The 22,368-nt window shown below is 41.5% G+C and overlaps 2 protein-coding genes across 2 annotated transcripts in view; one reads left to right on the top strand and one right to left on the bottom strand.

Moving 5' to 3' along the window:
• LOC119656560 (cation-independent mannose-6-phosphate receptor) overlaps window positions 1-22,368 on the top strand; it is a 532,053-nt gene that overhangs the window by 478,628 nt on the left and 31,057 nt on the right. The window lies entirely within an intron of this gene.
• Window positions 1,870-11,848, bottom strand: LOC119656563. Its single transcript, XM_038062945.1, has 2 exons — window positions 11,154-11,848; window positions 1,870-2,461 (listed from the first exon to the last, which is right to left on the bottom strand). The coding sequence occupies exons 1-2, from the start codon at window positions 11,475-11,477 to the stop codon at window positions 1,940-1,942; spliced, it is 846 nt and encodes a 281-aa protein (XP_037918873.1). The 5' UTR covers window positions 11,478-11,848; the 3' UTR covers window positions 1,870-1,939.

The following is a 22,368-nucleotide window of genomic DNA, read 5'->3' as shown; positions in this document are numbered from 1 at the left end:
GGAAATTTTTTGAGACAGGATATAATTGCTTTGACAGTCTGCAGGGAAACTTTTCGGTTCGGTTTCGATGGTCTTCTCAAGAACTCTGAGAACACTAACGGAAAGGGAGAATAGTGTGGAAGGGATTTTCCGAAAGCTACTGTGGCGGTGTCGCCGGAAAAGTGTGAAGTCAATTGACTAGAATAACGTATGTCAGTACGGAGGAGGTCAAAACTGTGAGAACAAAACATATGACGATAGCCCAACTTGGTTTCTCGCAGAAGCACTATATGGTGATTATGGTTACCGTGGAGCGGTTGAAAGCTGTGCCAACCAACCCAACAGACTACAGAGCTAATATTCAACTCAATGATCCTAATAGTCATGGTTGGATTCCAGAAAGTTTATCATTCTGTTGAACATCATCATAAAGTGTCGGGATAGCTCGCGAGCAGACAGAGATTTGGAATAACTGGTTATCGGGGATTATGGTGTTAGCGAGCTTGTGGTGTTAGTGGGATCCATGGCTTATCCGCAAAGGATATGGGTAGGTAAATCATGCTAATCCCGAAAGGAATGACCGCTCTTTGACCACTCCCTTCCCCATAAGTTTTTCGAAGTAAGGTTACTTCGAATAATTAGCGAGCTGGTCGCTTGTTTTCTAGTTTACACACTAGGGACTTTCATCCGGTGTCTTGCAAGACTCCCGTGCCATCACATTTCATGGATCAATAGTTCGGTGCCGCATGGGCGATCCTTTGACAGTTTCACAGAATGTGCTTGGTCGTTATACGCTTGAGACGGACTAGTGAGCAACTCTAGAGTGATAGATGTGTGTGGATCCTGTGCAAACACAGAGATAGCAAACACAACGACGTGATAGCACTTATTAGTGAGCACATCGATGCTTTCCTCGTTGCCAACAAAAGCTGACTTGGTTTGATGCGAAATTTCAAAACCACATACTCACTTGACATCTGTGCATAATACCATGTTTTGACGCGATACCTATTTGAGGCACTTCACTAATTCTAATGTTCAAAGTCAATAAGTAGCGTTCAACTAAGGCGCTTTATATCCAGATGTATTGCTTTTGCTTTTGCTGAAGTTGGGCTGCTGCATATGGAAGGTTTACATTTTCCTTCACCGCTCCACGTTTTTTCAGCAAAGGTGGCGTGCCTTTGCCACGTAATTTGTGTTATTATTTTTTCTCTAAACATAGTCCTAGGAAGCGTCAAATAAAACATCTTGATGGGGACTTTTTGGAGTAAGCCTGACTTTCAATCTCGATTTCAGGGTTATTTTCAATATATCTTTTGAAGACAATAATCGTGGTATCTACAAACCTGTCTTAAACAGAAACTTTTATTTAAAATGCTCTCTATATGCTCTATTTATTCAAATCGGTTCACTGTCTGTCCGTCCGTCACATGCATTTTTTGGATTTTTTTTGCTTTTTGTCCAGATTTACTTTCAATCAATCTTAAACTTCACTGCTGATGAAAAATTACTGGTATTATCTTTTTGTTTTCTCTAATGTTTGCCAGTCAGAATTCTCTGCAAATGGACTTACCCTACTTTTAATTGATTTTCTTCGTGTTTGATTTTTCCATTGAACTCTGGTATGTTTGGGATAGTTATCTATCGTATTTCAAGGATCAAATTTTTCCAAAGAGAAAAACTAAAATAATTCTAAAAAGTTCACAAAAACTGTGTGGATGCAGGATCTTTTGCTAATCTTTTGCCGAAATGATAACGGCTGCATTTTCTTTTTTCCACTTCCTTTGAAGTAGATACAACATTTATTTATTGCTAATATTTGAAATTCAAAACACAATAGTGTCTAAGTCTCTTATGAAAGGACATAAAATCAATAAAAACGTTCGCATCAAACAGCAATAATCACTTTATTATCTTTAACACAACAAAACATTTTATCACACAACAATTTTCTCTCAACTTATGAAGCTTTAGAATTTTCATCTGTCTTTGGTGCGATATTCGACTTACAAATCACCGATTGCCCGTCTAGTCCAAAAGCCGCGGCTGACATTGAAGCGTGGGCCAATTCTTCCATTTCAGCGGTAAATAACAGAGTCTCAATCTGATGTTTCAAAATACATACTTTCTTCCTGTCTTTGATGTTTCGTAAACGACTCTCGACTCCCTCGGCAAATATTTTCAAATCATCCCTTTGTTGTGATTGTTTGAAAGCTGTTCGCAGGATGCGGTATGCTTGATTGATTCTAATACTAGTTCTATCTGGGGAATGTCTTCGTCTTTTTTGCCCCCGTTCACGTTCTCTGATGGGACGCGGGAATGTTTCTGGTGCTGTTTGCTCAACAACAATTTCAGGTTCCGTTGCATTTGGTAAGGATTCTTCGTCTTGTGATGGCTGTTGAAGAACTGTGTTAATTCCTTCTGTATTAAACAGAACTCGTTGTAAGGACTCGATGTCAGTATTGGGTAGATTTTCGGATTTCTGAAAGGAAATTAGAGGAACATTCACTCGTTAATTTTAAAGGATTTAAATGGTTAGGCTACTTACATTAGACAAAGAATGAAATTGTAATGAATGTTATAATAAAAAATAGAAAAAAAAGTGTTTTTTGATTGTGCATTATTAGGCAAATGCATTGTTATCGAATTGAAGACCTTTACTTTGGATTTACAAAAGAAAGCAAGAAGATTTCGGCCGAGAATCAAAAATCTGGAAATGCAACTACAGCAACACCTATATAAAGTCAGAATTGTTCCATGACAATATTCTCTCTGTCCCTCTGTATCCGTACTCGAGGAGGGCGATCAGACCCGAGTCTGCAAGGAACTCATCTGAAGTGGCTCTGCCACGAAACCTCACCGGAGGTTATCTGGTACCATGGGAACCGGGATGGCCCTCTGAGAGCATATGCTTCAGGAGAATTCTTGGAGGATGTGTTCTCGGCCCAGTTATTTGCGGTTGGCCCCCTAGTGGGAGTTTCATGGTGGTTGTGGTTATGCCTACATCGCGGGCAGAGCCCCTCGGAACTCGAGCGTGGAGTTGCGCTGTACAACTCGGGTGCCGTACCCCTTAGTTGCGGCAGAGGTGTTAGATAGGCCTCGCATCCACTGGTATGAATGCTGAGCCTGCACTCAGTATAGACCAGGACCGCTGTGCTTGCATGGCAGGGCTCTGATTGTGGTCCCAAAATCAATCCGTGTCCGAAGAGGACCGCGGGATTATGCCTTCACGGCAGGTACTCACGTTAAACCCCCAGGACTTTCATGTCCTTCTGTATCAGAAAATGGACAATGACCCACATTGCCACTCGAAAGGGCGAAGCTCCCGTTAGCACAAGTCTGCATCTTCTTATCGGGGCCCACTGCTCTGATATAATTTTGATTGAAAAACGTCGTTGGCGTACGGGCCTCACATCCGTGTATGTGTTGATCAGAAGTCAGCAATGGTAGTGAATACCTAAAAAGGGCCGAAAATTCCATTGTGACGAGTGGGTCATTCCAGACTTACGTGCAGCAGAACAGTGAAATTTTGCAAGCTTCCGGTTTCAAGTTCACAAACGACCTGCCGTGGTTATGGCCAGGAATAGACGTTGTCGTGCAACATGACTCACTATTCTGCCGAAGAGCCCCTTCATTTGATGCAAATGAGCCTTTCTCGGTTTGGCAACCTGGCAAACACTTTCTTCGAATAAGGCTCGTGGGCAAAAAAAAAGAAAACTTGCACCCATTTCACATTTTCCCCATTTTTGGTTTCTTGGGTCTGAACCACATTGCCTTTTGTGTTCTGTTTTTTGGAACACCGGAGGTGGTTGTCTGTTACAATTTCCTCAGAAAAATCTCGGCCGATAATATAGTTTTTCTTCTCCTCCGCCCGGACTTTGAGGCGAACAGGTGCAACAGACAACACAGATACGAGGAAAGCATAATAAACCTAGTCGGATAAATTTAAAATTTTTTCCCAATATTTTGTCGGAAGCTGGCTGTTTATGATGAATGATTCCAGTTTGCACCGCCACCGATTATAATAATGAACTATCGGGAGAAGAAGGAGACGTGGAATGCTAAAAAGACGTCTATATCGTTATTAAGAAGTATTTCGTACACAAAAGCCATAATTCCCTTGTACTTACTCCACAACTGAATCCACATTTATTAAAATTAACTTCCTCTTCAGCATAGAAATATTTATTCATTATTGTTACGCTATGTATTGTTGAACTTGTGAGCAATTAGATGGATAGTGAGGAGTTACGATTCGATGGTTGTGAATGAAATTTTCGGTGATGGGAGATGTGTTTTTTCAAATGAGGAGTTGGCCATTCATGGGATTGCAGTCTTGGTGTTTTTTTGAAAGGCGGTAAGAACATGAGTTGAACCCCTGGAGAACAGTATCCACTTTCGTTCTAGGGCAGATCAGGAATAAATCATTGCCGGGTTTGATAAGCTGACTGTGGAATTATGAAGGTGGACCAATACACATAAGGGGTTGAGTAGTCAATGGATTGCTATGAATATTGACGAGCGTGGCGCGCTCTTATTCTTATTTCGCGCGAAATACTGAGAAGTGCGGCATAGTTTGTGCCATAACAAAAATAAATTTATTACTATGCTGGGCAGGGAAACAGAAGAACCCTATACTGCATCGCAACAGAACATGCAGTTGACCGCAAACTGTCGATAACTCTGGAAAAAAAACTTCACCATTTTTATCAGCCGTATAACATTTAAAGGAGATCAAGCCTCTTTTAGATGGAATAGCTAGTCACGTCTGCGTATATGGATGATGCAAACAAAAGAGAAATCATTTTTGCCACCAATACGCTGAAGCCGAGGAAAGCCGCTGGCTAAACTCAATCGTAAATTGAATTCGAAACTTTTTCTAGAGAGTACAAAAAGGGGATGATCGCTAAGATCCGAAAAATTCCATTGGCGTTGAGTGCGACAATCGGAGAAGTGTTTGAATCCTATCTGCCATTGCAAAGATAATAGCCAAAACAACCTAGAAACTTATCAAGGAACCCTTTATAGCTTGATTGGGGAGGGTAGTCCGGTTTTCTTTTCGGATTCTCCTTCACTGACCACATTCACACCTTTCGGATTATTGTGAAACAGTGTCCAAGGTTTAAATTTCCGTTTCATCTGCTCTTCATTGATTTCGAAAAGTTTCGAAAGTTTATCTGGAATGATCTGTCCAGAGGAGAATCCTAGTGAAACTAACACCTATTATGAGAGTGACAGTTTCATATGCTGCATTGAGGTAAAGTTATTAAGGAATTTAACGTTCAAAAAGCACTTAACCGCGGTTATATCCTGGCGTCTATATTATTATTTCTTGTTATTGGTGAGGTTCTTGATGTTTTCTATCCGGAGGAGGGAACATGACATCTTTCCTTAAACACCTCTACTAGACTGATGGCGTTTGCTTCTTCTCTCACCAAATGGCTCTGAATTTAGAAAAAGAGAGTTAGACTGACGACAAACACCAACAAAATCAAGGCTCTCTATCTGACGCCATTACACTTTTTTTATTTGCCTTAATGGGCAGAACATCGAGGGCGTTGATCAACTTCCACCTCTAGTGTGCGTTTCTTCTGCCTGCTCTATACTACAATATATGAGTAGCAATGAGTAGCATGAGTAGCAAGACTACCAATATTATTCAAAAGTTCCAGACCTTCGTTTCTGTCGCTGCATCTGGGTACTCCCTGATACAATTCGTCGAGAGCGAGGGGCTTAAAATCACATAGTGCAGAACAGTGGAGACGAATTGTAGGATGGCCAACAAGGGTTTCACCCGGGAGACATATTCCTCAGAAAGTGGGAGATTATTGCAAGTCTCTCAGGAGGTCTTGGAAAGAGCGCATTGCAGCGTGTGTTGCTAATATGCCCCATTAGGTGTTAATGACAACGGTATACGGTATACGTTATTTCAGGAAACTGTGGCCATAACATTCCATTCTTAAAATGAAAGATTGCCTCGAAAGAGATTTGTCCGTTTTATTGGCTAAAACTTCGGCTAAGAAACAACCTCCTAATTCAAACCATACCATTTTTGCCTTCATCGAAGCCCGTTTGCCCTGAAAAGCCACTGTTCTAACTGCTAGTTTATCTCTGGAATATAGTATATCCATTTTTAACGTTTTGTGTAAAACAAAACCTTATTAAAATCGATTCAATGTCTGTCTGTCTGTCTGTCACACGCATTTTTCTCCAAAACGGCTAAACCGATCCGAACGAAATTTGGCGGACAGATGGGAGCTATGAAATCCCACGCATACACCAAGTGGCATACATTTGGGTGCAGTTTAAAGGGGGCTCCCCATACATGCAAAGGGGAGATTCGAAAATTTTATGAAGCGTATGAGCTTGACCATCATCAACACAGGGCTTTCCATCAAATAATTTATTTAAATCGCTTTCTAGAAAATAGAGGGCAATGGAATTTTTAGCTATATTACACCGAGCTGTCGTGCACTCGTTGCTCCTCACATCCTTTTCTTTTTCTTCAGCGTTCAGTTCACAAGCGGGGTCGGCTCGTGGTGATCGGTTTCGTCATTTTATTTTATAAAATGCCTGATCAGGATGTAATCTCGAGACCTTTAAAACCCCATCCAGCGTATCAAGCCACCATTTTTTTGGCCGGCTTTTTAGTTGCTTACCATTGCATTCGATGTTCTGACCAATACTGGTTGTTGAATTCTCGTTAGCGCGAATTACGTGACCACACCATCGAAAACGCCTCTCTTGCAGTTTTTCCACGATCGGTGCAAACCCATATCGATCGCGGATATTCTCATTTCAGACGTAATCAAAACGTGTCACGCCACCAGTGCAATGCAACCTCTTCGTCCCCATTACCGCAAGACGCTGTTCATTGTCCTTTATAGTCGGCCAACACTCAGAACTATAGAGAGCGGCAGACAGACGACATTGCAGTAAATTTTAGATTTGGGGCGTGCGCTGATACGTCGATCACAAAGAATACCAGTTGGGGAATGCCACTTCATCCAGGTTGCATTAATGCGTGAAACAATTTCATTATGCAGTTCTCCATTGGCTGATAGCATTGACTCGAGATATTTAAATCGCTGAGTTCTGGCAATGGCAGTAACCTGCCCAGAACCGAGCGATTTAAATATCTCGGGTCAATGCTATAAGCCAATGGAGAACTACGTTATGCTCCTCACATAGGGAAACACAAAACCTTTTATACCTGAACTGAAGCGTCAAGCTTCCGGTTTCCCAGCTTGTTTGTCAATAGTAGCGCATTGATTCAGGAACACATCAAATTTTCAATGGAGAGCGCCCAAGCAGCCTCAGAGTTAATCACACAATCTTCTCTACTGAGAGGAAATGCAGCACTCATCTTGTCGAAATCTTTCCCAAATTCAATTTTCCGTATAAAATTAAAAACGCTGCGCCCTACGATATGTGTATGGCCTAAACTATTTCGACAATAACCGAGCTCACGGGCTTGGCAGGCGCGGTTCTGCTCTTGGCAGTCCTTCGGTGGGCACAGCCTGTATCCCGCTGGCGATTGTCAAGGGCTGAATCAGACTTCAGATGGCGAGGACTCACTACCACTGCCAAGCCAAGGAGCAATTGGCCCACCTATAACAAAACCTGATTGCTCCTGTGCCCGACACGTGCAAATGCAAACAAAATTACGGCGGGCTGCAACCAGACTCGGCTTACTCTACAATTCATATTGCTGAAACTGCAGAGAAGAGGGAGAAACCCTCAGGCACTTCCTTTGCGATTGTCCAGCTCTAACGAGAGCCAGGTTATGGACTTCAGAGGGATCTCTAACTGCAGGGTGAGGGAGCTGGTTTCCTCCGTGAATGCTGCAGATTGGCTCTGAAGATCTGAGGCGGCTGGACTCTGCCTCCTTGGTCTTATCACAGCTGTCACGGTCTTAGGAGTTTGTAGCATCACAATGGCATACCACAGTACTAATTGGTGGGCTCCTTGGAGTGACCACTGATACCTACCAACCTACCTAAAACGAATAAAAGAACAAAGAACATGTTGATGTACCTGCGAAACCAAAACTTTAAACGCATTTTCTCAAAACCACATTTTTTTAATTTGTGCAAAGCATAACTAAAATTTTGGTCAACCGATTGAGCTGAACTTCTTGTAAACCAAATCAAAATTATGCATTTTCGTTGATAATTTCTTATCTTTATTCTGGATTTTCAATAAAAAATTGACCCAATTTTTAAAGATTATGCTTGACAATTCTGCCACTTTAGTAAATAGCAAGGTCAAATAAGAACCGTGGTTCGGATGATAGAGACAAGTATGCAGAATAAGCATACGTTTGAATTTTTGAATTCAGATTACTACAAATGGACATGTGTTTCCCACCAAAAAAAGCACCTTTTTTAGAGGAGTCTACATGGACGGTGGAAAAATCAAGTACGAAAAATTATCAAATTCATCAATTGAATTTTTTGTATCATAATACAAAACCCGAATAATAACGTATAAAAAGATTGAAAAGATTACTCCAAAAAAAAGTTTTAAATATCGAGGGTCACATAGGAAAACTCCTTTAAATTAATCGAAAATTAGTTCCCTATCCTGGTGATCGGATTTCCGAAAAATTTTAGTAATTAAAACGTAATATCGTCTCCGTCGCTAGTAGTGATTATTTCATTGAGCATATTCCATAAACCTTTTCGCTAAAAAAACGCGAACACACTTTAATTATTCCAAAAAGTTTCTTCGAAGGTACGAAGGTGGGTGGAAAAATGAATTTTACAAGGGATTGTAGGTAATCTCGGGAATACAATATCCATTTCAGGTCAAAGTTTCTGCAAAGATTCTATGGTTGATGTTCACATTTGCACTGATCTGCACCGATAGGCAGTTGAGGTGAAATATTTGGTAGATTTCTACAAATAGGATATTTACGAGATGAAAGCCGTTGCCGGCTAGGTCGCAAAATTGTATTCGGAAAAAATAAACAACTCAAGTCTTGCGATCGAAGTGCGATTAGCTAAATCAATAGATCATAAAATCCTTACCAACAGGACCCACGTTGGGCGCCATTTGTGGAATGCGAGTAAATGTCGTATGAGGTACCGAAGTATCAAAAAATCAGCCAGCATTCCCAAATTAATTGCCATATAGAGTGCAAGTGCGTGTCAGAAAGCATTTTAGGGGGTTGTGCACACAGGTGAACTTGAATGGACATTAGTAGCCAATATGTATCCCGTAATGAAGTAACGTTCTGTCCCCGTGGTTGACAATAAAAATCAACTCTGCTTGATAATTCAATCAACCCTTATACCTCTTCCCTTCCTGGTAGCCAAAGGTAGGTTTGAAAAATCAAACGATTTTTAAGAGGGGAGCAACCGTCACGAGTTTACAACTACAACGTATCCTCCCCCCAATCCCTTAGGAGGTGTCGTCTAAAATTTAACCCTTGCCTTTTTTAAAAAAAAAATATACAGGGTGCGGCAGCATAACTTCCTTTTTTAAAATGCGCGCCATTCAGTTAGTTGATGTCATAGCGGAGTGCTAATGGTCTCGTTCAAGAGGGGATACTGTAAAGTTTTGTCCCGACACGGTTCAGTCGGCATCATACGTTGGAATAGTAAGGAGCGTGCCTTTGCCGTTAAGGTTTACTTTTCAAGCGGATGTTCGATTATTGCAACACAGCGTGCATTTCGGAATCGCTTTAATTTAGCCCCGTTGGCTCCCGTCTCAGACCGCAAATCAATTGTTACATGGGTCACTACATTCAGACAAACTGCAAGTGCGATAAAAGGAAGAACTGGAGTCCCTCGGCCCGTTAGATCACCTGAGAACATTGAAGCAGTGAGAGCGTCAATATTGCGATCGCCACGGCGTTCTGCGCGCAAACACGCATCTGCCCTTGGACTATCCGATCGTTCTGTGAGAAGAATTCTTCGTAATGATCTTCATTTTCATCCCTATAAGACGTCGATAGTGCAGGAACTTTCAGAACGTGACTTCAATTCTCGGATGAACGCGTGTGAGCCTCTTCTTGATGTTGTTCCCGAGGGTGCTATTGTTTTTTTTTAGCGATGAAGCCCATTTTCATTTGTGTGGGTCGGTTAACAAACAAAACATGCGCTACTGGGCTGACACCAACCCTCGAGAATTGCATCAAAAGCCTTTGCATTCACCCAAAGTCACAGTGTGGTGTGCAATTTCCTCAGCTGGAATTATTGGTCCCTGGTTTTTTGAGGAAAATGAGGTTACAGTGACAGTGAATTCGGACCGGTATGTAAACATGCCACAGAATTTTTTTTCCCATGGCTAGAAAATTTGGATTTGGGGGACACTTGGTTCCAACAAGACAGTGCAACAGCACACACTTCAAGAGCATCGGTGGCTGTTTTGAGGGAACACTTTCCAGAGCGCCTTATCTCAATTAGAGGCGATTTGGAATGGCCGGAACGCTCTCCCGATCTGTCCCCTTGTGATTTTTTTCTATGGGGTTTTTTGAAATCCCGTGTTTATGTGAAGCGTTCAAGAACCCTACAAAATTTGAAGACAACATCCAAGAAGAAATTGCCAACATAACACCTGCTATGCTAACAAGAGTTATGACAAACGCCAGAAATCGTTTTACGCAATGTATGGAGAATGGGGGACGTCACCTAACAGATTAGATCTTCAAAACAATGTAAATAAAAACTTTAGACATGTACCTACATTATAAAAAATAAATAAATATTTTCCGATGCATAGAATAATTTTTATTGAGTTTTGAAAAAAGGAAGTTATGCTGCCGCACCCTGGTATAACAACACTACGTCTATCCTACAAATGTACTTAATTGAAGAGAACTTTCTGGTTCCGAAAATGCATAGGTGCCAATGTCGAGCCGCTTGTGGCAAACCTCTAAAAACCTATTCTTTCGCAATTCGTATAGACTTGCTAATTCATGTACCCTTGCTACTCGTCATTACCAGAATTCCGGAGTTTAACTGAAGTCATTTTCAATTTTAAAGTGATTATCATTTATGTACATATTTGTGTGCACATAAAATCATTTAAAACTTACTACATAGGATGACGAAAATTCGGACTCTCATTTTACGAATGCTCCCAGAAACAAAGACTATACGTAAGTGAACTAAGAAATAGGAGTACATACATATATCGTGTGGACAATATTAATAAACTTTACATACGTTCAGTGTCCATTTATTGAAATACTTGTTATCTGCATTCTCCAGAAATTTGAGCAAATTGTAACCGAACCACGGCTTCTTCACCAAGCAACCCGCCGATTCCATTTTCCGTTGAACATGTTTTTCGCGCCGATACTGTGTCAATAGCGTATTCAACTTCCGTTCCACTTCAATACAGGACAGATTCAACTGTTCGGATATTTCCAACATGGCGGCATTTTTAGCGTCCCTATCGCGGTAGAACTTGTGCGTTTTGTCCCACAAACATGGACGCTCCTCAAACAAACGTATCAAACAAATCACTTTTTCGCGACACCACTCCATATTTCGTACGTTATTTGCTCTTCAACAGTCGTACATGTGCAGATATTGCGTTTAACCAAATTTTGTTGATCTGAATATTGGAACAAAAAGCTTGGCGCGAATATCGAACTGGACTACAGCGACTATGCCTTTCACTTACATGGCTAGAAACTATGCACGACGGCTAGAAAATGTTCGTCCAAAGTCAATGTCTGTCGGTCTGTGCTAAAACAAACACTCACACAGAGCCAAAAACAAACAGAAATCAGCAAACAACAAACATGATGACGAGATTTCGTGCTATAACATCACCAGTTCGCCTCGTGGAAGAGCGGAAGGGGAGTACGGGGTACGCTAGGGGGAAGCTTCGCTACCGCTCGTCTCTCCGCTATGTTGCACCGTCCATGCCAATATAACAAACACAGAATCCATTTTACTTGTTTCTAATAACAACAAAGCCTTGACGTTATCACCAGGGAAAATGTTTGCCGGTCGGTGGTGCTCGCGCATTTTCGGATGTTTGTGCATGGAACTCGTTTAAACATGTTCCCAGACAATGTTCTTTCACTCTGGCGGAAGCCGAAGTGCCCCGTTGCGAAGAACGAGACAGACGAACAATCACAATTATCGGCTATCAGTTGTGGAGACGTGACGCATGGGGCATTCGTCAGTAGGAGCCCGGCACGTTTCGACGTTATTATTGTTGGTTGCAAACATGAGAACATTTGAATCTTCGGGGGCTAATAACTAACAGTGTTGTTACCTTGCGTGTGAAATAAATGGACGACATTTACAAGCCCACTATGAATGAGCACTTTATGCAGCAAAACTCCGTAGTATCGGACAGACAGACATTATATCGATTTTAATAAGGTTTTATTTTCTTTCAAGAGTAATAATTACACTTCGGGTTTTAGGGTGACATGAATTGAAAAAAAAACTGAAGTAGCCATATTGGAATTTGATTCGATTTGAATGATACTCTTTAAAACAATGGTACATGTTGACAGAGTAGTGAATTTGTTAAGTCTCCTTAAATATCTTGGCCCTTAATTTGGACCAATCAAACTATATTTGGGTGGTCAACTGATAAATAAAAGTAAGAAAGGTAGTTACGAAATTCTTGATTTGATTTCTGGAAAATATTGTTCAGAAACCTATGGATGATTAGCAATACTTAGATAGGGAACGTACTGATCACAGAGCTTACTAACTTCGATAAAAATCCCAGTAACTGTGCCTCACAAAAGTGGTAACACTTCTCTCAGAAACCACCTATCCTAAATAGCCGGGCAGTATCAGGGGAAGATGTTTACGTAAAAATGTTTGTTTTTGTTTATTTATTATTGTGCGCAACTGCCAGATAAATGTCCGTCCACGACGAATTTGTTCTTCCCCCCATTGGGCCGTAGTCGACGTGACATGCAAAAGTGTTTGAAATGGTTATTTCGTTAGCATATTTGTTGGGTAGCTACGCTGTTTGTTAGTAACATTACGTCTAGATAAATTGGACCGTATGGATATCTTCTAAGCAAGTGTGCACATACACTGCGGTAGTGGAGCTTCTTGTGTTTGACTTAATGCGATAATAGCGATAGTACGGACATATGTATGTGGTATGTTGATAAATCAAGTGGTTAAACTTTATTTACTAGTAAACAACTAAATGAATATTTTATGTGTTTCATAAGCACATCACCTACAGAAGCACCTACTTACATACATCGCTTTGAAATAGAGTCAACTCTTGGGTGAACATTTAATTTTATTCTGAGAAAAAGAACAATTTTGTTCATACGTGGCCTTATCTTCTCCAGCTGATCAATATGATACATAGTACCAGTATCCATGCATAAAATAACTCCGCCAAATAAATGATGCATGCTATCTTCTTTTTAAATTTTAGTACACTTCCTACCTCTGCTACTATCTCAGTTCGGTTAAATTGAAGATACCATAATGGAATCCCTTAAACTAGGAGTCTATTGTCAGAGATTTTTTCGTCTGTCCTCTGGGATCAAAATGACTCCTGGAGTCTGAAAATCGATCTTATTATTGGGTTTGGAAAAAAGTAATGTCGTATTTGTGATCGAATTTTAACGCTTTATTTAACATATTTAGAATTATCCGATTTAAGTCAAATATACGCCGTTTTGTTCGCAAACTTGTTGTCATTTAGAAGGTGACTCCATTATCCCCCAACACTCTTTTGAGGCGAACTTAGTAGCACCAAGAGCATTTTGCATGGACCGGAAGAGATGCTAATCACTTGGCGCCAGGTCCAGACTATACGGTGGGTGCGATAGGACATTCCATCCGAGCTCTCTGTGAGGCCGAGCTTTGTCCTGGTGGAACAGAACACCATTCCTATTGACAAATCCTGCCCGCTTCTGGTCAATCGCCTGCTTCAAGCGATCGAGTTTCTCACAGTAGAGGACCGAATTGAGCGTCTGGCCATAGTTGAGCAGCTCATAGTGGATGACTCCCTTCCAATCCCACCAAACACACAGCAAAACCTTCCTGGCCGTCAATCCGGGCTTGGCGATGGTTTGGGCCGGCTCGCCGCGCTTCGACCACGATCTTTTTCGCTTGAGATTTTCGTACGTGATCCACTTCTCATCACCAGTCACCATCCACTTCAAAAATGGGTCGAATTCGTTCCGTTTCAGCAGTGCATCGCAGGCGTTGATTCGGTCCAAGAGATTTTTTCCCTTCAACTCGTGTGGCACCCAAAAATCCAGCTTTTTTTGGAATTCAATCTTCTGTAAATGGTTCCAAACGGTTTTACGGTCCTTACCCAGTTCTTGGCCAATCGAGCGAATGCTCACATGCCGGTCTACTTGGATGATTTCGACGATTTTATCGGTTTCTACGACGATTGGCCTACCAGTACTGGGTGTATCTTCGACATCCACTACACCAGAACGAAATTGATCGAACCAACGCTGTGATGTGCGAATTGTTACAGTATCGGACCAATGAACTTCACAAATTTTTTTGGCCGCCTTCGTTGCAGTTTTACCTCTCAGGTAGTAAAAACGTAAAATATGACGAATTTCTTCATTGGTGGACTCCATCTTTGGTGCGCTATAACTTGAGACTGAAACGTACGATCATAAAACTGTCAAAGAGACACCTGAAGCTCAGATTGTCGTCTTCAAATCACCATATAGTATGACCCGATGCATTAACTACAACACAAGATATGTGTAAGTGTCGCCATCTATTGACAAAATACGACATTACTTTTTCCCCAAACTAATATTATAGTAATAATTATTATCTAAATGGCTGTAATGTCTTTAAGAGCATAATACTATATACCTGTACTAGTTTCAATATCGTACACAGCATTTAGGGGTATGTTTTTGCTTCCAAAGTTTATATGACTGCAATCTCTCCTGTGGGTTGTGTCAATATGAGTGCGGGGTCAAAGTGACTTCAGTGGTTTTTAAACAGGGATATCTATTTTACCTACATTAACGAAATTTCCATTCAATTATAATGCATTGGGACAAGTCGTGAAGCCGAGAGCTTGGCGCTTCAGGTATGAAACGTTTTGTTTGTTTCTTCTGTGAGTATATTTGAGTGCAGAACTATCCCATTTGTCCGTAGCTCGTTATGGGTATGCATTTAGCATGTCAGAGTACTCACTTCACTATGATAGTGATATTTCTTCTTTTTCTTCAGCCTTTGTCCCGTTCACAAGCGGGGTCAGCTCGTCGTGATCGGCTTCGCCATTTGGCTCTATTGAATTCCTGATCTGAGTGCAATCTCGAGGCTTTCAAATCCCCATCTAGCGTATCAAGCCACCGTTGTTTAGGCCTGCCTTTTGGTCGTTTACCATCGACTTCGATATTCAGACTAATCTTGGCAAATGATATTTAGTTCCCGCAAATTTAAACCGTAAAGTCAACTTTGAGCTACTGTAACTTTGTTAGTAATAGTATGATTTTGACCATTGGGGATAACATGCTTCATACTAAAATTTATATTACTACACATTTTTATAACTCTAGGATGAACTAAAGGGGAGTTTTTACTTAATTTCTTCAAAAATATGGTAATGTACTATTATTAACTTAATTTGAGCAGATATAGAGGCAGCTTCATGTTTTTTTTTCCGATTTTTGGGTTGGGTACTTTCTAAGAATGGGTCTGTTAAAGAAATCATCATTTTCGACCCCTCCCACTCTCCGCCTTTCCAACAAATGTCAAAAATAAGACCGGCATCGAAAAGTACTAATCAATACTCCCTTTTTTTCATGTAGTGAACCCCCCTCCTTAATCTCAACATAGAAAGATGTCACTCACTACATGTGTGGGCGTTCACAGTTTCCACCTTTTCACCAAATTTCGCGTCATTTGGTATAGCCATTTCTGAGAAAAGTTCGTCTTACAGACAGACAAGCATAACGTGCACCAAGCCATAAAGAATGTGGTGAGGGCTATTAAGGTCCTTTAAAATAGATCGCCGGATAGCTGCGTGGTTAGAACACAAGGCTGAGGTACGGAAGGTCGCGGTTCACATCTTACTGGTGGTAGTGGGATTTGTATCGTGACTTGACATCGGATATCAGTCGACTCAGCTAGTACCTGAGTCAAATCAGGGTAATAATCTTGGGCGAGCGCAATGCTGACCACATTGCCTCCTACAGGGTACTGTAATCCTGTAGTGTACCGTTACGGTCTTGCATGAAGTGCCCTAACATACTTCAAGGCCCTGATCCAATATGGATTGTTGCGCCAACGATTATTATTATTATAATAGATCACAGATGGAGGAAAAGAACACTAAGGATCCCCCGGACTCTGCTGTGCCAACAATGTCACAAGCGACCCATGTGATGCGATTGTTATTTCCAGTAAAGGCAATCTGTCCTACGCGGAGATACTCAGAAAGGTCAAAGCTGATCCCGACCTAATAGATCTGAGCGAAAATGTAAACAGAATCCGAAGAACCTAGAAAGGGGACCTCATGATCGCACTGAAAAGATCCAGCGTGGGCAAAACTGATGACTTTCGCACTAAAGTGAAAAACTCACTTGGGCAGTATGCCGCAGTGCATGTCCAAAAACATGGGATCTACATACTATGTGAGGATCTGGATGAAGTGACATCGCAAGCAGAAATTTGTACTGCTCTGAAGGAGCAATTCAAGTTGCAAGCATTTACCGAGGAGTCTGTTATGGACTTACGAAAAGCTTATAGCGATACTCAAACGGCCACAATACGAGTACCAACGGAGGCAGCGCAGATGTTGTTGTCGGCCGGAAAAGTTCCAATTGGATGAGTTGTCTGCGTTTAAGAGAACAAACTTCACTAAAGAGATGCTTTAAAGGCCTCATGTTTGGGCACTTCGCAAAGGTATGCATCAGCAGCATTGATCGATAACATCGATGCGGAAGTTGTGAGGGGAAAGGCCATATTCCAGAGAGTACAATAGGGACTCCAAATGCCTATTGTGCGAAGCAAAAGAGGGACAGGATAACCGGCATATTGCCGGAAGTAGTAAATGTCCGGAATTTAGGAAGGCGCTCACTGCAATGAGAAAATGAGGTTTATTCAAATAAACCTCAATCATTGCAGGGTCGTTCAGGATTTACTTGAGCAGACCACGGTCACGTTGGCATATAGATCACAGATTCGACTTGTGAAGCGGCAATATGGGCTTGTAGTCGACAGGCCATACAATGTACTGCAAGTCAGGCAGTTAGTAGTTTTGTGTGGGGAAAAATAAGTGGTGTATATGTATACAGTTGCTAGGCCCCACCAAGTATGCACTCTCTGAATTCCAGGAAACGCTTGATAATCTTATTCGTGATGCAAGGGGATGAAGTACAAAGATGATTGCTGGTGATTTTAATGCTTAGGCCCTAGAGTGGGGGGCTTTTGCGCAGATGGGCATAAATTTGGCTAACCAAAGTGATGGAAGCACTTTTCAGAAAGGGGGCTCAGGTTCGGTTGTAGATCGGGCCTTTGTTTGCCCTGCGCTAGCGCGTGGTATGTCGTGGTGCGTCAGCGAACGCTTCACCCACAGCGATCACCAGGCAATCTTCATTGAGATATCTATCGAGCCACAGGGCAAAGGCCCATCATGCCCGATTTCGAGAAAGATTTAAGGCTGGTCTGCAAAATCTTTGGATGAGCAGACCTTCATAGAGGTGTGGTTAGATCAACCTGATAAAGCTCTACCTCTACGAAATCGTCCAATGCATCGCCAAGCAAGAGGGAATGCTTTAAGGAGCTCTGCTCGAAAGCGGACGGAAAGCCGTAGGGCAGTGCTTACACAATCGTGATGGGACGATTAATAGGCCGCACATCTCCGCCTGTCACTTTGGACTCTTCAGGCAACCGGTGAATCAATCAAAAATGATTCGGCCAACCGAGCAGACATGTTTATTTAGGAGGTGACCGAGAATTTTATCTACATCTTCATTGATGGTAAATATTTTTTATAAATTCTCACACACAAATATATCTCAAATTTTCATTTCAATGCCTTTCACATCCTGAGTTGAACTAATGAAGCGTCTTGGCTTGCTGGTACGGGGATGGTTTTTCAGTTCAACTGGCGGCCTGCGTAGCTGAGAAAGCAAACTGTACGTGGATGGTGACCTTAATAATGCCGCTTGGCTTGCCGGTGGATGTTGCTTTCAGTTCAACTGGCGGCCGGGTGCACTGCGGGCTCTTCGGCGTAACTAACAGGGCGAATTGAACGTAGGCACCAACTAAACCAAAAAATGTAAAGCATACCTAAGTTAATTCGCGCTATACTTGCTGTTTCTGAACTGCTTCCGGGGTGTATTTCTCAATCTATACTCTGAAAATAACAAGTCTACTCTCAAAACGTAATTCGACAAACGCATCATACAATGAATTTAGTAAACGGGTGGATACACTTCCATGCCCAAATACGACATGATAGGGCGAACTTCTTATTGACTCGTCCCCTTGCTGAAAAAGTTCAGCTGATCAAACCGCTCGTTAGAAGCCATAGACTAGAATTATACCCTATTATCTAATATTATTGAGTCATAGATTCAAAATACATGAAAGATCCCATTTTCTAATTATTCCTTCAGCACACTCGCAATGATCCGTTTGATCGGTCCGTTTTAAAGGGAATCGAGAAGAACTGTTACTTCAATATTTCCAACGCATTCGTTTGGGTATGAGCCGATCAGATCAGGGAGCATTTTCCTCATTTGAAACCGCGCCTTTGGGTGGGAACTTGCGACGTTTCGTAATTGTGGGTTTAATCCTTGACCTGGGCCAATAGGTCCAAAGACACAGTCTACCCAAGATTTTACCAATCCCTCATTGTACCTTTAGAGGAGCTACGAAATAATTGAAAAAACCCTAAAACAAAAAAAAATACCAGAAAGTATTGGTTAGGTGCACAACATTGTAAATAATGAAGCCGGTGGCTCGATTGCGTTGCTTCAATTCATTTCGTGGCGAAACTCTTCCTCCATCTGAATGTAACATCCCGAAAGAACTATTTGACACTTAACAAAAAACACTATGTCCTTATCACAACTTTCGTTATATGTAGCACGAAATGTTGTTTTAGTTAGCTACTTTCCAAAAAGGATGTATGTAATGAAATCTTATGACAGTGACGGAATGGCGGCCAAAGAGACGAATAATAGAGTCGAATGTGGGTCGCTATTCTTTTGTATAATACACCATCTTGGCCTGCACGAGCGACATCTCAAAATTTCCAAAATCCATCTGTTTATTGGCGAGAAATCCTCTGACATCAATCCCATACACTGACTAGGTATTGCCACCCGTCCATGCAATGTGAATTCGTATATAGCCCGCCCACAGCAGATCATCCCAAATTTCAACAATCTATAACTACCCAATGTCTAAAGAGTCCATTTAGTTGATTATAATGCCAGCAATAGCATAACCAGCTACTAAATAAAAAGCTGAGGATTAGTCGATTTAGGAAGATAGTAAACTACGAAAGATTTTAGAATGTGTTTTTAAAATGAAGATTTTAGAAAAGTAAATTTTAATATTAATAATCCAGGATTCAATTGAGTAGAGGAACTAAAAATTAGAAGTAAAGGAAAGAAGAGAAATCTTGTGCTTTTGGATAGCAAGAGGATGAAAGTAACTATATTTGTTTTTCAAGGTATATCATCTTTAAGTTTGAGTGAAATACTTTGGAGGGGCTTGGGAACCTTACTATAATCAGAGCGTTCACGGTTTCATTTTTTGGTATAATATTTCCATCTAGAAGCTTGAAACTAGCCATAATTACTGAAAGGCTTTCATCAGAAGCTTATTAAATTATATTTTAATTTCAGGCCTTCAAACCGTCAAATTCCACATACCATCCTCTTTTATACAGTAGGAGTTCTCTCCAATGCGCAAATCATTTCCGTTTATTGATGCTTAATGATGAGGAATAGGATTTATCAGTATCTTCGAAGAGACAGTATCATACAATGTATTGATTGATTTCAACCACCACATGCAAAGCGGTCCTTAATTCCCCGCCAAGCCAGATAGTATCCTTAACCACGGCAATTCCAATTTTATGGAATAGAAACATATGTATGCGCGTTTATCCGCAATAGGTAATTGCCATAATCAAACCTATTTGCATATAATTCGGGCAATTAATTTCAGTTAAGGATCTATTGTTCTACTGCAAGTACTCGTACGTGCTTCCCTTCACACATGTAACATTCGTACACATGCGTGCATATGTGTAGATGCTTCAACGAAATTAATTGAATCTTTGTTTTGTTTATCCTGGGACATTATTCAGCGAGTAAACAAAGTGGTGGAAGAAGCTCTGGTGCATACTAAGAACAATTATCTGAGCACTGAATGCTACCCTGCCGTCTGCACGAATTAATATACTCAATTTGAGACAGGAACCGCAACAAGTTAATTAAAGCTTATCCAGAACATATGGGGGAAGTGGTGGTGTTTGGAATCTATTAGGATGTACACATTCATATGCGTGCCAACATATGAAACAAGGACATTGCCAGAGAAGTTGGAGAAATTTGAAAATAAAATTCGGATTAAGAATTTATGCCTGACATATGCGTATTGCAGCTGATTACTTTCTTCGTCTTTTCTAAGTGCTCCGTGGCATGACATAACTCAGGTCGTAGTGGCTCATTGCACTCGACGCCCCCGCCTAACGGAATATCCCAGCTTCCATTAGGTATCGCAGGATTTTCTTTCATGGATGTGATGCTTCCCCTTGCATCTGGAGCACCGAAAAGCTGATGTCTAATGCTTCCAAAACCGGGGCACTCACTTAGGAAATTTACCGAGGATTCCGTTTCCTCGTTACATGGTATCATCTTAAAGAATTTCTACTCTGAGCATACGCCAAGCTAGTGAATTTTGGTCAGTTGTAATGACAACAATACTTCTGTTCTTCTGATTCATCGCAGATTTTTCTACGCCCGAGAGTAACTTCATATCTTCTATCTACCAGATGTATGTAGATCCGAGAATCAGAAGACGTTATAAAAACTGGATTCAGATGTCCCAATATGTTGTAGTGTCTGCTGCTTAGCGACAGGAGCGTTATTTCATTCGCCTTTTCCGCATTCAATAACGTATAATTATCCCTTTATACTAGTATTTTTCTTCTCCTTTAGTTTACAAAATTATCCCTCTTTTTTTCACAATCTATCCCGCCCTTCATTTAAATACAATACTTAATACTTCAACTTATTAATTTTGCTTATTTTTTAACTGTTCTCTTTCCCTTAAATTCATCATCATCATCAACGGCGCAACAACCGGTATCCGGTCTAGGCCTGCCTTAATAAGGAACTCCAGACATCCCGGTTTTGCGCCGAGGTCCACCAATTCGATATCCCTAAAAGCTGTCTGGCGTCCTGGCCCACGCCATCGCTCCATCTTAGGCAGGATCTGCCTCGTCTTCTTTTCCTACCATAGATATTGCCCTTATAGACTTTCCGGGTGGGATCATGCTCTCTATACGGATTAAGTGACCCGCCCACCGTAACCTATTGACCCGGATTTTATCCATAACCGGACGGTCATGGTATCGCTCATACATTTCGTCATTGTGTAGGCTACGGAATCGTCCATCCTCATGTAGGGGGCCAAAAATTTTTCGGAGGATTCTTCTCTCGAACGCGGCCAAGAGTTCGCAATTTTTCTTGCTAAGAACCCAAGTTTCCGAGGAATACATGAGGACTGGCAAGATCATAGTCTTGTACAGTAAGAGCTTTGACCCTATGGTGAGACGTTTCGAGCGGAACAGTCTTTGTAAGCTGAAGTAGGCTCTGTTGGCTGACAACAACCGTGCGCGAATTTCATCATCGTAGTTGTTATCGGTTGTGATTTTCGACCCTAGATAGGAGAAATTGTCAACGGTCTCAAAGTTGTATTCCCCTATCCTTATTCTTGTTCGTGTTTGTGTTTGACCAGTGCGGTTTGATGTTGTTGGTTGATTCGTCTTCGGTGCTGACGTTGCCACCATGTATTTTGTCTTGCCTTCATTGATGTGCAGCCCAAGATCTCGCGCCGCCTGCTCGATCTGGATGAAGGCAGTTTGAACGTCTCGGGTGGTTCTTCCCATGATGTCGATATCGTCAGCATAGGCCAGTAGTTGGGTGGACTTGAAGAGGATCGTACCTCTTGCATTCACCTCAGCATCACGGATCACTTTCTCGAGGGCCAGGTTAAAGAGGACGCATGATAGCGCATCCCCTTGTCGTAGACCGTTGTTGATGTCGAATGGTCTTGAGAGTGATCCTGCTGCTTTTATCTGGCCTCGCACATTGGTCAGGGTCAGCCTAGTTAGCCTTATTAATTTCGTCGGGATACCGAATTCTCTCATGGCCGTGTACAGTTTTACCCTGGCTATGCTATCATAGGCGGCTTTAAAGTCGAT

Source organism: Hermetia illucens, chromosome 5 (assembly GCF_905115235.1).
Source record: "Hermetia illucens chromosome 5, iHerIll2.2.curated.20191125, whole genome shotgun sequence".
Taxonomy (NCBI): Eukaryota; Metazoa; Arthropoda; class Insecta; order Diptera; family Stratiomyidae; genus Hermetia; species Hermetia illucens.
Note: the sequence above shows the minus strand (reverse complement) of the source record. Positions and strands in the feature narration are given on the sequence as shown.

Bases quoted from the DNA above. Each gene is read 5' to 3' on its own strand.
- LOC119656563 (XM_038062945.1), bottom strand. From the start codon at position 11,477: ATGGAGTGGTGTCGCGAAAAAGTGATTTGTTTGATACGTTTGTTTGAG. The intron at 2,462-11,153 runs GTATGTAAAGTT...ATTTCCTTTCAG, and splicing joins TCAATAAATGGACACTGAAC to AAATCCGAAAATCTACCCAA.